This window comes from Erithacus rubecula (genome assembly GCF_903797595.1).
Source record: "Erithacus rubecula genome assembly, chromosome: 3".
NCBI classification, from domain to species: Eukaryota; Metazoa; Chordata; class Aves; order Passeriformes; family Muscicapidae; genus Erithacus; species Erithacus rubecula.
In genome coordinates, this window is record NC_136689.1 from 145,065,218 (window position 1) to 145,077,688 (window position 12,471).

General features: G+C 48.6%; 1 protein-coding gene across 1 annotated transcript in view; it reads left to right on the top strand.

Annotated features, from left to right (window-relative positions):
* Positions 1-5,411: 5,411 nt before the first annotated feature.
* KCNQ3 (potassium voltage-gated channel subfamily Q member 3) overlaps positions 5,412-12,471 on the top strand; it is a 187,439-nt gene continuing 180,379 nt past the window's right edge. The window contains exon 1 of the mRNA XM_079300689.1: positions 5,412-5,983. Within this exon, the coding sequence (XP_079156815.1) occupies positions 5,652-5,983 (332 nt within the window). The 5' untranslated portion in view covers positions 5,412-5,651. The remainder of the gene's footprint in view (positions 5,984-12,471) is intronic.

Here is a 12,471-nt window from a genome sequence, read left to right on the forward strand (position 1 = left end):
AATGATGGGACAGGACTATGGATGCACATATACATTGTGACTGACAGGGATTCAGTAAGGGGAGTATGAGTGAATTATGGATGCTCCTTTGATTGGTTTTCAACGATCCTTTAATGGCATTAAGACAGTGTGAAGTTACAGTGTATTGATTTTCTTTTGCCCATGCAGTAATTTGCATTGGTGGAGATTTATTTTCCACTTTCTGTTTTCCATGAAGCTGGCAGGCAGCGAGGCCAATGGCAGCTGGCACTTGGTCTCCCATTCCCATGGATGCTCTTGTGCCAGGGAACTCGATGCTTAGGGAGAGCAAAGCTGGCATGGGGGATTTCTGTGGCCTCATTTCCACACTGGCATACAGGGATGCTTTCTGCTAGGCCAAAGCTGATGCAGTTGCAAACCAGGGAACACTTGCCCTGCTAGCTCTTGGACCAGGGGACCTGTTCTGGCAAGTCTTTCCCTCAAGTGAGCACTGTGAAGGTATTCTACAGTTGCTGTTTTATTTTGTTGGTTGTTCTTTTTTCTTTTAATGAATTTTATCCACTTTGGGACCAGCAGAACCAGCCCTACAGTTATTTTGTTTCTGAACATAGAGCTATAATATAGGCTCTGGCTTCCATTGCACAGAAAACAGCTTGGAGCAGCAGCTACTTTTCATTAGGTTCATCTGCAGTCTGGGGAAGGAAGAGCTGCCTGTCATAACTATCTTTTTTTTTTTCCTGCACAGCTTTGAGATTTCATGGACATCTCAACCACACTTCCAGGATCAGATTTAGGATCAGACACTGATCTCAGTCTCCTCAACATGACTGTTGTGTGCCTGAGCTGGTTTCATGAAGTTCATGCAATGATTTGGATTCCACTCTGACATTTTTATCAGTTTGACCACCTGCTGATGACAGAACATAACTGCTAGTTAAACTAAGTTATAGCTTTTAAAAATAAAGATCAAACCTGCAACTCTGACTTAAGACCAAGTCCAAGAGTGCTTCATGCTTGGCTAGTCTATTCTTTCTTGTTCCAACCAGTTGTTCTTTTTAGGCCACACTTTGTGTTGGTTTAAACCACATTTTAGATTCCTTCAATGTTAATCCTTAAGAAACAAACCCTTAGAAAAATATGAAATGTAGCTGTAAGGAAGAAAGAGGACATGTATGCACAAAGAGGGAAGGGGAAATATTGTTGAACACAGAAGTCACAGTACAAAATTCAGGCTGGGTATTTGAACAATGCAGCTGAGACAGCACAGTCTCTGTCTGGGTTAGTAACCCTCCAAATCAGCCCCCATGCAGCTTCAGGTCTCTTCTAAAGCCAGGCTGCTCCTGCTGCCTGAATTATCTGGCTATCAGTGCTGCACTTGCAGTGTCTCACTGGGCATTCAGCAGTCGGGGCTTCCAGACATGCTCAGTCACACTGGTGGGCTTTGTGGGCATCCAATAGCAAAATGATTTTAACAAAATGATTAAAAACAAGGTAGGTTTGAGTGTGAATGGAGTCCTCCTTAAAGCTTTTGGTGCTTCCAAGGTAAAAGCACAAGGATGCTTGATAAAGCTTACAACAAAGGTTGAGTGGAAATTGGTGTTAGAGGCCAGCTAAAAATGGGATTAAGTCTTGTCACCCCAAATGAGAAACTAGAAGCCTTGAAGTACTGAAAAACTTTTGCTTAATAAGATAGAGGAACCAGAAGAAGGATAGAAAAAGGGCAAAAAAATTCAAGATCACTGCTTACACTGTAAATGAGATCCCACTTACTTCTGTGCTTCACCCTCCACGCACTGGGTCTTGCTCCATATACAAGACCCCTGAGTCAAGAAGTCCTCAAGATTCAAATCTCTCATCCCAGGAAATGATCCCCTTGGTTCTGCTCTTCACCTTTCTCAAAGCATACCTGACTAGAGCAGGACAGTTTTAATGACACTTTCACTCACAGTATAGACAGTTCCTGGTTCCTAGATTGCTTGAGCATTTTTTTCAAGTAACAAATCTCTGTTCCTCTGTCACCAGAGCTCATGAGCAGCTGTTTTTCATTTTGCTCCTAAAGTCTTTTGCACAGTAACTGATTTTCCACTTGCAGTTTCCTTCTAGATGTTCCAGCTGAGTGTTTATGTGTCTCTAGCAGGACACACTGTGTGTCAATGTGATGTTTACCAAGCACTCCTGCACTTTGTCATTCACAAGAATCCAGATGACCTATGAAAAAGCCAAGATAAAGCCATATTATCCTGACCAACAGATACAGTCTTATTTTCCTCCTATTTTAGGCTATAACCTCTGTGACTGAACCAGTTTTCTGTTTGATGAGGGCCAGCATAACCTACTGGGAGATGCTTATCAGTGGTTCCTCCACAAGTTCCTGTCAGAGCCTGTCACAGCCTCCTGGCTGCCAGCTCCAGCCCAGCAGAAGCACTTGCTTTTGATTACAGAGATCTCCAGTGTCAGCCAAGGAGGTGGATATCAAACCTGAGCACGTTGGGTGCTGCCAGCAGCACTTCATAAATAACAGTAATGGAGTGTAATTGCTCATTAAGCCAAATCATAGCCCAGAGCTCTCCATCTGCCAAACTCCCTCCAAGACCAGCAGCAGCTTTGCCAGCAGGTGTAAAATAGGGCTGTGGTCCCAAGCAGTGGCACCACCAATGGGTTCTGTGGCACCACTAGTGGGGGCTGGTTCAGATCCCCTTGAAACTGCTGTGTGTCTTTGGACTGATTTGGAAGGCTTTAGCCAACCTCCCTTGCTCTGCCCTGCTCAGCCTGTGTGGCTACATCTGCGCAGCAGTTATCCCAGATGGAATATGGAGGAGGAGGATTCCTGACACTGAGCTGTGGGATTTTAATTTTAGAGAGGCGATGGAAACTCTTTCCTGTTGGGTCTCAAGTGGTGGTTTGTATGGGCGTGATTTGAGGCTTGAAAATGTCTCAGAAGCCTGCAACTGAAAAACCCCAACATGTAATTGATATTGAAGTGTTGTCCCTGGTGGAAGTATTATAAAAGCCAAACAAGCTGGTGTGCCTTCCTATCAATCACCTATTGCTGTCTGACAATCCTACACTGCAACCCTTTGCAAGTGAAAATAATTTACTGCCTCCCCCCATGAAAATTATTTACCATCCCCATTTCGGTTTGAACATTACTGTTGTGGTTCAAAGCTGTGATGAATTGGTTAGCTATAAATTGTCTTTCCTCTCCCCTTCTCCTCCCACCTCTTCCTAATGTAACACTGGGATGAAGGTTAAGGCACAGGGTGTTTTCTGAAGCAAGTGCTCCATTCTCAGTGCCCCATACATCCTCGCTAATGCTTATAGCTCCCCTGTGGCATTGGGAAGTGTAATCGCTATTGTACTGAGGTAGAACAGGAGCTGGAGAAAGATAAATGGCCTAGTTATCAAAACTTCCTAGCCTCCCACAGCCCTCCTTGGGAATACAGCTATAAATGACATTCAAATGATGCTGATGGATGTGACTGAGCAGGCAGCAGAATGCGTGCTGTGCCCGGGCCGGATCCTTCTGGCTGATAATGTCAGGAGACCTCAGCATCCTGACACTGGCTGCTGGCACGGGAGGCACGAGCATGGCATGCACCCTATCTGCTCTCCCCGGCTCCCAGACAAATCTTGGGGCTGCAAAGGTTTGGAATCAGATGGTGACTGAGACACATTAATGCTAGAGCTCGCAGAGCTGAAAGAATAAGTGGTTTTTTTATTCTTTGGCACAGAATTTGCTCAGTTTAGACCCTTAGAGGGTGAAATATGGGAGGGAAAACAGTCTTTCTTCCATCCAACTCTGCATTGACAGAAGTGTGGCTTTTGAGTGACCTGGGATTGTCTGGTCCAAAGTAGCATGGGCTGTGGTGAGTCCAGAAACCACCTCCAGCAGCTCCCTTTGCATCTGCTGTCCTTCCGGTGAGGGAAACAGGGGAAGGACTGCTCAGATCATAAATCCCTCAGGGATGGAACAGGAGCAGATAGAGTAGGAGGCAAATCTGCTTCTGAGTCTGGAAAGGGTTTTGGGTGTTTTGGCATCTCTTCAGGAGATACCAGGAAAACTCCCCCATCTGTAGGAGGAGAGCCTCCCATGAAAACAACCAGCAACCTGTAAGGCTTTGCATTTTATTTTGTTTTATTTAATTTAATTTAATTTTATTTTATTTATATAGTCCATTTTATAATTTATTTAATTTTATTGCATTTTATTTTGTTGTTAGACTCTTTCTATCCTCCCAAGGTGTAGCTATGCGAACGCTCAGCCCTGAAGGCAGGTTTTTACACGAGAGCAGCGCTCAGAGGCGATGTTTCTAGCGCGTTGTGGAAGAAATCCTAGGGCACCAAAGGTGTAAGGCACACAAAAGCTTGTCTCTTCCCTTCTCCCTTACAGCCGCGAGACTAAAAGGAAAAGGGTCCGGGACTGTTAATCACATCCCGTCAGGTTTTAGGTCCGAGGACTGGACCAGGGTGCAGGTTCCCATGGCAAAGGAGAGCGAGGGGAGCTCTCGGGTCCCGCGGGTCGGGCGGAACCCCGGGTCTGCACCGGGCTCGGGTCCGCCAGCCGGGAGGGGACAGGAGCAGCATCTCCCTCCAGGGACCCGCGCAAAAAGATGCTCCTCGTTGGGGCTGGGGCTGCCCGGAGGGGCTGGGGTTCCCGTTGGGGCTGGCGTTCCCCGGAGAGGATGGGGCTGCCCGGAGGGGCTGGGGTTCCCCATTTGGGCTGGGGTTCCCCATTTGGGCTGGGGTTCCCCGTTGGGGCTGGGGCTGCCCGGAGGGGCTGTGGCTCCCCGGCCGTGCTGCCCCAGCCCCGGTCCGCGGGCAGAGGCTCGGGCTGGGCTCGCAGCGATCCGCAGCGGCTGCCAGCGCCTCCAGCCTCCCACTCGCCGCCTCTCCCGGCATCCTTCATCCCCATCCTCCGCTCCTTCCTGCTTCGGCGGTGGAAGCAGCCCCCCGCCGGGGGCCGGGAATGCCCTCCCCTCCTCTCCCTCCCTGCAGCCGCAGCGGGGGAGGGGGGCTGTGATGCTGCAGGGGGATCCCCGGGAGCCGAGCGGGGTCTCCCCTTCCGCCGGCTGCCGGGATCTCCCCGCTCGGCGCCGGCGGCCCCAGCGGCGGCTGCTGGGGAGCGGCAATCGGGGGTCGGGGGGACAAGGGGGGGACACTGCCGTGGCCGGGGGTCGGGGCCGGTGTCCCCCACCCCGTGGATGACAGCCGGGGCTGGGGGAGCGGGGGGCGGGCGCCCGGCTATTTGCTGGCTGCATACAATGGGCCACTCCCTAACGTGAGGGCTGGGGGGAGGCAGGAGCTGGGAGGAGGAGGAGGAAGAGGAGGCGGAGGGGGGGGGGAAGGGGCTCGGGCATCGGGCTGGTAAATAAACTCCGCGATGATTCCCCTCCCTCGCGCCGGCCCAGGTGCGCGCCGCGCTCCTGCCCGCCCGCTGCCCGCCGGCGGCGGTGCCCTGGCGGGGATGTGACCGCTCCCCCTGCCGCCGCGCACCCCTCCCGCCGTGTGTATACTTATATATATATATACATGCATCCACAGATGAATATATATATATAAATATATAGAGAAGTCGTTCCGGGGGGAGGGGCGCGGAGCTCGGATCATGGCCCTGGGGCTCCCGGGGCTGCCGCCGCCGATCTGCAGCTCGCCCCCGGGGCCCGCCGCTGAGCATGGGGCTGAAGGCGCGGCGCGGCGCGGCCGGCGGTAGCGCGGCCGGCGGGGCGGCGGCGGCGGCGGGGCGGCGAGCGGCGGCGGGCGGCGACCCCGAGCAGGGCTCGCTGGCCCTGGGCACCGGCGGCGACCGCGACGGGACGCTGCTGCTGGAGGGCGGCGGGAAGGAGGAGGGCGGCAAGCGGAGCCCGCCGGGACTGGGGCTGCTGGCGAAGACCCCCCTGAGCCGCCCGGTGAAGCGGAACCACGCCAGGTACCGCCGCATCCAAACTTTGATCTACGACGCCCTGGAACGACCCCGCGGCTGGGCGCTGCTCTATCACGCCTTCGTGTGAGTACGCGGAGCGCGGAGTTCCCGGGGGCGCGTCCGGGGTGCCCCGGGGCCGCGTTTTGCTTTATCATTCTCGGTGCGAGGCGCTCCGGGGGCTCGCTCGGCGCCGGCTGTGTCTGGAGCGAGGGTCTGGTACGGGGTGTGCTGCTGAGCCGCTTTATTTCTCTTAAGTCGTCGGGTTTTCCAAAAGGAGCAGCTGCTTTTAACTCCGCGTTTCTGTCTTGCCCGCACCTCCACGTTGCCTTGGAGTGGCATTCCCGAGCCCGTGTGTCTGAGGCACTGGAAGAGGGATGCCAGAAAGACCAAGCTCTGAGCGGTTTTAAGGCTGGAAGTGCTTCAGGGGAACACGGCCAGTTCGGCTCAGCCTGGAGCGTGAGGTTCAACTCGCAGTTACAGACCGCGAGTGAACCGATCCCTTCCGTAGCTAAAAGCGTCAAATGAAAACCATCGGGTTTCGGTCCGATAGGCATCACCCCGCAGTGCACGAAACCCGAGCATTGCAGCGCTCTCAACCAGAAAGTTACACTGACCACGAGTGAACCGACAGGAAATAAACTCGTTTTGTGACCCCTAGGTGACAAGTCAAGAGAATGACAACTGGTTTGCATTCCTATAAATTCTGTTGCCTTAAGTTTTCATAAAGAATATCAAAAAGATCAGTCTGCGAACATAACAGAATGAAGTTGGCAGAGTCCTATTAAAATAAATGTTTTAGTGTTGTGAATGTGTTTTAAAAACCCAGGGAATGATGGTGGTACTGTTTTTCTTTGGCACTACAAGGTGTGCAGAGCTCTGTGTGACAGAGGATTTAAGCACTGATTTTTGAAATTGGTTTATTTGCCAAAGACAAACAAAGCTCTCTAGGCTGCATGGTTTATGAGCCTGGAGCTGGATCTCAGGAAGTCCTGATCATTGGCATAGTCCTTGCACCTGCAAATAAACAGCTTGAATGTGGGGCTGTGATTTTACCTCGGGCACATTTTTATTGATGTTCGCAGTGATTTAGCCCTAAGCAAGAATTAAAAGGCAACCTTCACTAGTAGAGTGCTGCTTGTGTACCACTCATTCCTTGCTGCTCCCCTTTTTTCAGTGTTTATTCATAAAGTACATCATGGGACTCAGGTCCTGTTTTCCAGCTTAAAATCAGAAACTGTGGAACTGGATGCTGTGTCACTTTTTCGCTTCTTTCCCCTCTTTTTGTCATGGGAAAACTCGTGCTAGTGACAGGGAGTGACAGCACTTGAAGTGTGTTTTGCTGGGGAGGTTCTTTGGTCTGGAGCTTGCTGTTGTGTTCAGTATTGCATAATGCTGCTTGTGGCTGGGGAGAGTCACAGGACAGAGGGGCACCTCTTTCATCCTTGGCCAAGCCACACACATCAGTGAGGCTTTAGCACACAGCAGGGCATTCCAAGCAGTTTGCACTCCTCTGTGGCAGCTGAGTCAAACCTGTGTCCAGGCTCATGTCTTGGATAAAAGCAACAGGACAGTGGATGTGTCTGGGGAGGCTCAGGTGAGCTGAGAGATTCACAATTATTTGCAGCAGTATAAGAATTTCCAAGTTCCAGCATTCATTTTAGATAACTCTAGATGTGTGCTTGACCTTAAGATACTTATGCAATATGGATCACAGAATGGGGGAGAAAAATCATGATGTTTGTAAGGTTTGATCCTTCTTAAAAGTGAACCTGATACTGTGTGGCCAACTTCTCTTTGATGACTACTCAGTCCTGTAAAACTGAAATGTCAGTATGACTCACAAAAGTCAGTAACAGTCTTATGAAAACCATCAGTGTTAAATTCAATATTAATGAAAATCTAACAAAACAAAACACTTCTGGAAGACTTTATCCTTAAAGGAAGTTAAACACACAAGTCTGTCAGCCCAGACACTCCCTCCTTTCCCAGGACATCCAGAGGATCTTGCTTTCCAAGTTGGCCCCACTGAGTTTCTGTTCTCAGCTCCCTCTTGAAGCTGTGGGGTCTTACCTCACTGTAGGACCCAACCCTACAAAAGGAATCTGCTGAGAGTGATGGAAGAGTGTGCTGAGATCTGGCTGACAGCTTCAGAGCTTGTTCCTGCCACTGGAGAAGGAAGACCTGCTCGAGAGCAGGAGCTGTGGGGAAGCAGCATTTAAGTTGATACCCAAAGTCTTTATTCTTGCCTTCAAATGAATTGTCTTAACCTTTTCTTCCTTCTTTAAAGGAGTCTCTCTCATTTGGAGGTGCTGCTGTGACATGGTGTAGTTCCATCCCAGCAGTCCCCCAGTGCTTTTCACACTAGAACAGTTTGCACTTTTCCTTGGGAACGTGAGGGATTGCTAATCTTCCCATAAAAATCTACAAATTTGATCCTGTTTCAATTTTCAAGGAAAGTCCCATTTATATTATCTTAGTGGCATGTTACACTTTGTCTCATCTTCTGAGTAACTTTGCAATAAGTCCCAAGCAACCAAAATTGACCAGTAAGATTGTTGCTGTCAAATACAAATAAGTAGAGAATAAATAGCTGAGGCCCAAAAGGGATTTCAGGATGGCTGGATGTGATGAATTCCTTACAGATCCAAGCACGCAGAAGAGTTGAACAAAGAGATGATGCAAAGCACTCCAGTGTTGTGTATATCCCAAGGTTTGGGAGGCAGATAGCTGCTGATGGAAGAGGGTTGCAGCTTTCCAAGACGTGCTGAGGGTGTTGTGTGAGGGGCAGGAAGGGGCTTTGACAAGGTCTTTGTGAAAGCTTTGGGTGCCACAACTTTTGGAAGGGTGGCACAGATGTGATCTCTTTAAACCATGCAGAGATGCACATATGGCTGCAGAGGGTCAGGAGCCTGTGTGGATCTCATGCTGTAAATGCACATAAACAAGGCTGGGGCTCTGCCTCTCGTAAATGCTTCAGCTGGTGTTGGATGTTCTGAAGTGATTCAGGCTAATGAAGGAATTCAAGGAGAACTCATAAATAGGATCAGGTCCTGCCAAGCCCCAGGGACAGAGATGCAGTTGAGCAAGGGAATAATTCCTGATGGCAATTTTAGCATTCAGCTTTCACTGGCAGTAATTAGGGGAAAGTGTCGTGAGATACTTTGTGATTCTTCCTTCTTCTTTGTTCTGCACAAGTGAATTTGTCTAAGCCTATCCTTGGGGATTTGGTCCCTAAAGAAGCTGGCTCCATTTCCTTTACCATTTGAAAACATTTGTTGTCTGGTAGCTCTACTAGACAAAAGATGTATCTATGACCCGTGATGTTCCCCTTTGCTGGGTCACCAGGGTTCTTTGCAATATGGCAATATCTTAGTGGCCCTACTTGGTAAGAAAAAATTGTTTTTCCCATGAAAAATTTCATGTCTGTAATGCCAAACTCTAGCTGCACATCTTCAGTATAAAACAAAGTAAAATAAAATAATCTGAGATTTGGAGCGATTTCTGAGATATTTCATTTGGAAATGTCTCCTGGGGTTTGCAGGTCAGGCTACAGCCTGTCCCTGTTCGTTTCTGAGCTCATGTCACTGTAGGTACTGCTGGTGTTCCCATGATGTTCTGCATTTCCCTTTGTGTTAGGCAGTGCAATGTGTTGTAGGAACCCCTGTAGCTGTGCCTCATGGGATGTGTGCTGTGGCCAGGGAGACAGACTCAAGACCTGTCCGCCTCCACAAACCATCCAAGTGCTTTATTTATGCACAGAAGCATTAATGAGTAGAATGAAAAATTGAAACAAGTAAGATTTTTATTTTTCCAGTGTTTTTTTTTTTGTTGTAAGCACAAAATATTCGGTGGATAAAGGACAGAGTCCAGCAAGGTAACATAATACAGATTGTTTGGAATTGCAATTTGTGGAAAATTTTAAATCTGACTTAAAGAGAGGATGAAGAGAGGTAACTAGGAGATACCCTCATTTCATATAATCTTCTGAGACAACTACAGCCTTTGCTTTCATGCAAAAATAAGACTAGGGAAAGGTTTGGGGTTAGATATTTCTTTCTGGGCAAGTGTGCAATACCACCTGCACTCTGCTGGTGTAGATCACCACGGTGTACCTGCTGATGTGAGGGGGAAGCCATGGGGAACATTAGAGAACCCTTCTCTATTTGCAATGCAATCTTCTCTCAGCACTGCTTAATACCTGGAATAAAAAGAGGAGGCAGAATCATGAGATCTGTCAAATCATCAGCATTTCTGGGAAGCACCGGCAGGCACCTCTTGCATGACTGATTGTAGGTGGGTTGTTTGCAGGAAAGAGTGTCATGGGATTTGGGGAACAGGTTGAAGGTCTGGAGGCTTTCCATTATCTTCCTCTTTGCCCTTCAGGAGATGCTCCATAAGATGTGCTCATCCCCCAGTGTCTGTGAGCCATCTGGAGGGACATGGGAGAAGGTTTGGGGTAAAAAGAGGGATAAATATGAATCCTTTCTTGGCTTGTTTGGCATGGATTGAGTCTAAGTGAATCCCTAGAGCAGCAGAGCGAGCCTGGTCCATTAGTGAGTGCCCTCTGCTTATGTGTGTGCCAATATGAGTTCTGCTTTAATTATTTATGCTAATTCATCATAATGCATGGATAAATATTCTGCAGTATACTTTGTAAAAACTAATGAAGTCTTAGTCATTGGAGACCTTACCACACACCTCTGCTCCTGCAGCTCCACTGAGGCTTGTGGAGCTGCCCTGGGATTTTGTGTGGTTTGAGGGGTGAGACTGCCCTGGGATCAGCTGGCACAACAGAAGAAAGCTGGGATTTGCTGGGAAGAGGGAGAAGGGGCAGCACAGACTGGGGAAGCCACTGCCTGGGAATGAGTGGCTGGTGATCCCCAGCTGTGCTCTGGAGTCCCTTCAGCAGCTCAAAGGTGCCCAATGCTTGTTTAAACATCCAAACTTCCTTTGAAATCATGGACCAGGCCCTTTGGTGGAAGCAAGTGTTCACAAATCTTTGTGCTTGGACATCAGTGCTGAGAGCAAGACCCACTCCACAGGGGAACCCCCAGGCTGGGCTGGTTTGCCCTGCATCCCACGTTGCCATGACTGTGCTGCCATTGCCAAGTTTTGGTGCTGCTCATGGCTCCATGGCTCTGGGAGCTGCAGGCACAGGGCTGCATGTGCACAGGGTGCCTCAGTGTCCCCCTGTGTGTCTCAGGGTCCCTGAGCACCCTGCTGCAAGTTCAGTCCCCAGCTCAGAGCAGCCTCATCCATTCAGGCACCGAAATCCAGGGTGGTCAGTGGTGCCTGAGGGAGGGCAGGGGAGCAGCTCTGCCAGTGCCAGCAAACACCCAGCAGCTGGAGTTTGAGTGCTGCCAGCTCAGCCAAGGAGTAGCCCCTCAAATAGAAGTCATGTCCCTGGTGTTAGGTCTATAAAAATGAACCCAATTTAATCAGTTTGACAAGCAATGCTATAGCAAAACCTCCGCAGCAGTCAGAAAAATCACATTTTTCTTCTCTCTTGAGAGACTTGGTGTGAGGAGCAGCAGCATCTCTGTGCCACCCCAGCAGCTCTAGAGACACTGACAGGGGCAAAGCCCATTACTAGATTCATCTCAATATCTCCAGCCTGGACTCTGGTCAGAGGTATCACTTTTCATAAAAGCCATCCCAGTCTAAACATGCCTCTGTCTGTTCCTTACTGCAAACAGGGATTGTGATGGGCACAGCAGGGTCTGTGCACTTCTGGGACAGCTGCTGGGTGAAGAGGACACCTGAGATTTGCTTCTTGTTTTAGTCTGAAAGGGAGATTTGGGAAATGGTACAAAAATGAGCAGAGAGAAGCTTTCTTTGCTTGTTTTGCTCATTTTGCTGTAAAATGTAGGAACACTTAAATTTAATGGAAAAAAAATAGTAACTAAAGACTATGTGTCTTAACAGCTGGACTAAAAAAATTACATAGGCATAATGCCAGTCATATATCACTGTGTGCTTTTGTGTGTGCAGGTGAACATGAAGGTTCCCCAGCTGTTCCTACTTCTGCCAAAGATCACCTCAGAATCCACTCAACCAGCATATTTCATTTTTTTTTCTTTTTTTTTTTTGTTTTTTTTGGTAGTCCTCGTTTTCAAATATCACTTGATTGAATAATTTTTATTTGTAGCTTACCCAACATACAAACCTGTGCATGTGTGTAGAACATAATTCTGAATCCCTTGACTGTCAAAAAGTCCTTTTTGGCATGGAGATGCATGTGGAAGGTCAGACAATGGCATGCTTATTCAAGGACAAAGCCTGAACTTGAGGAATTTGATTTAATAGCTGGAAGAAACTTCCTGATCAAAATTGATCAAATGGGCATTAAGATAATTTACATGTTGTTTACAAACATAGAAGACTGGTGACCTTAGCACAGCCAGGTGGGTGGATACTACCATGATCAGCCTTGCATGGTATAAATAAATGATAATATTCTTGTATTTAATAACATTATATTCCCTTTTTTAATTTAAGAATGCCATACTCTCTTGTGCATGAAGCTTTACAGAAAGAATGGAGCCATGCATCTGCTCTTGCTTCTGGCAGAG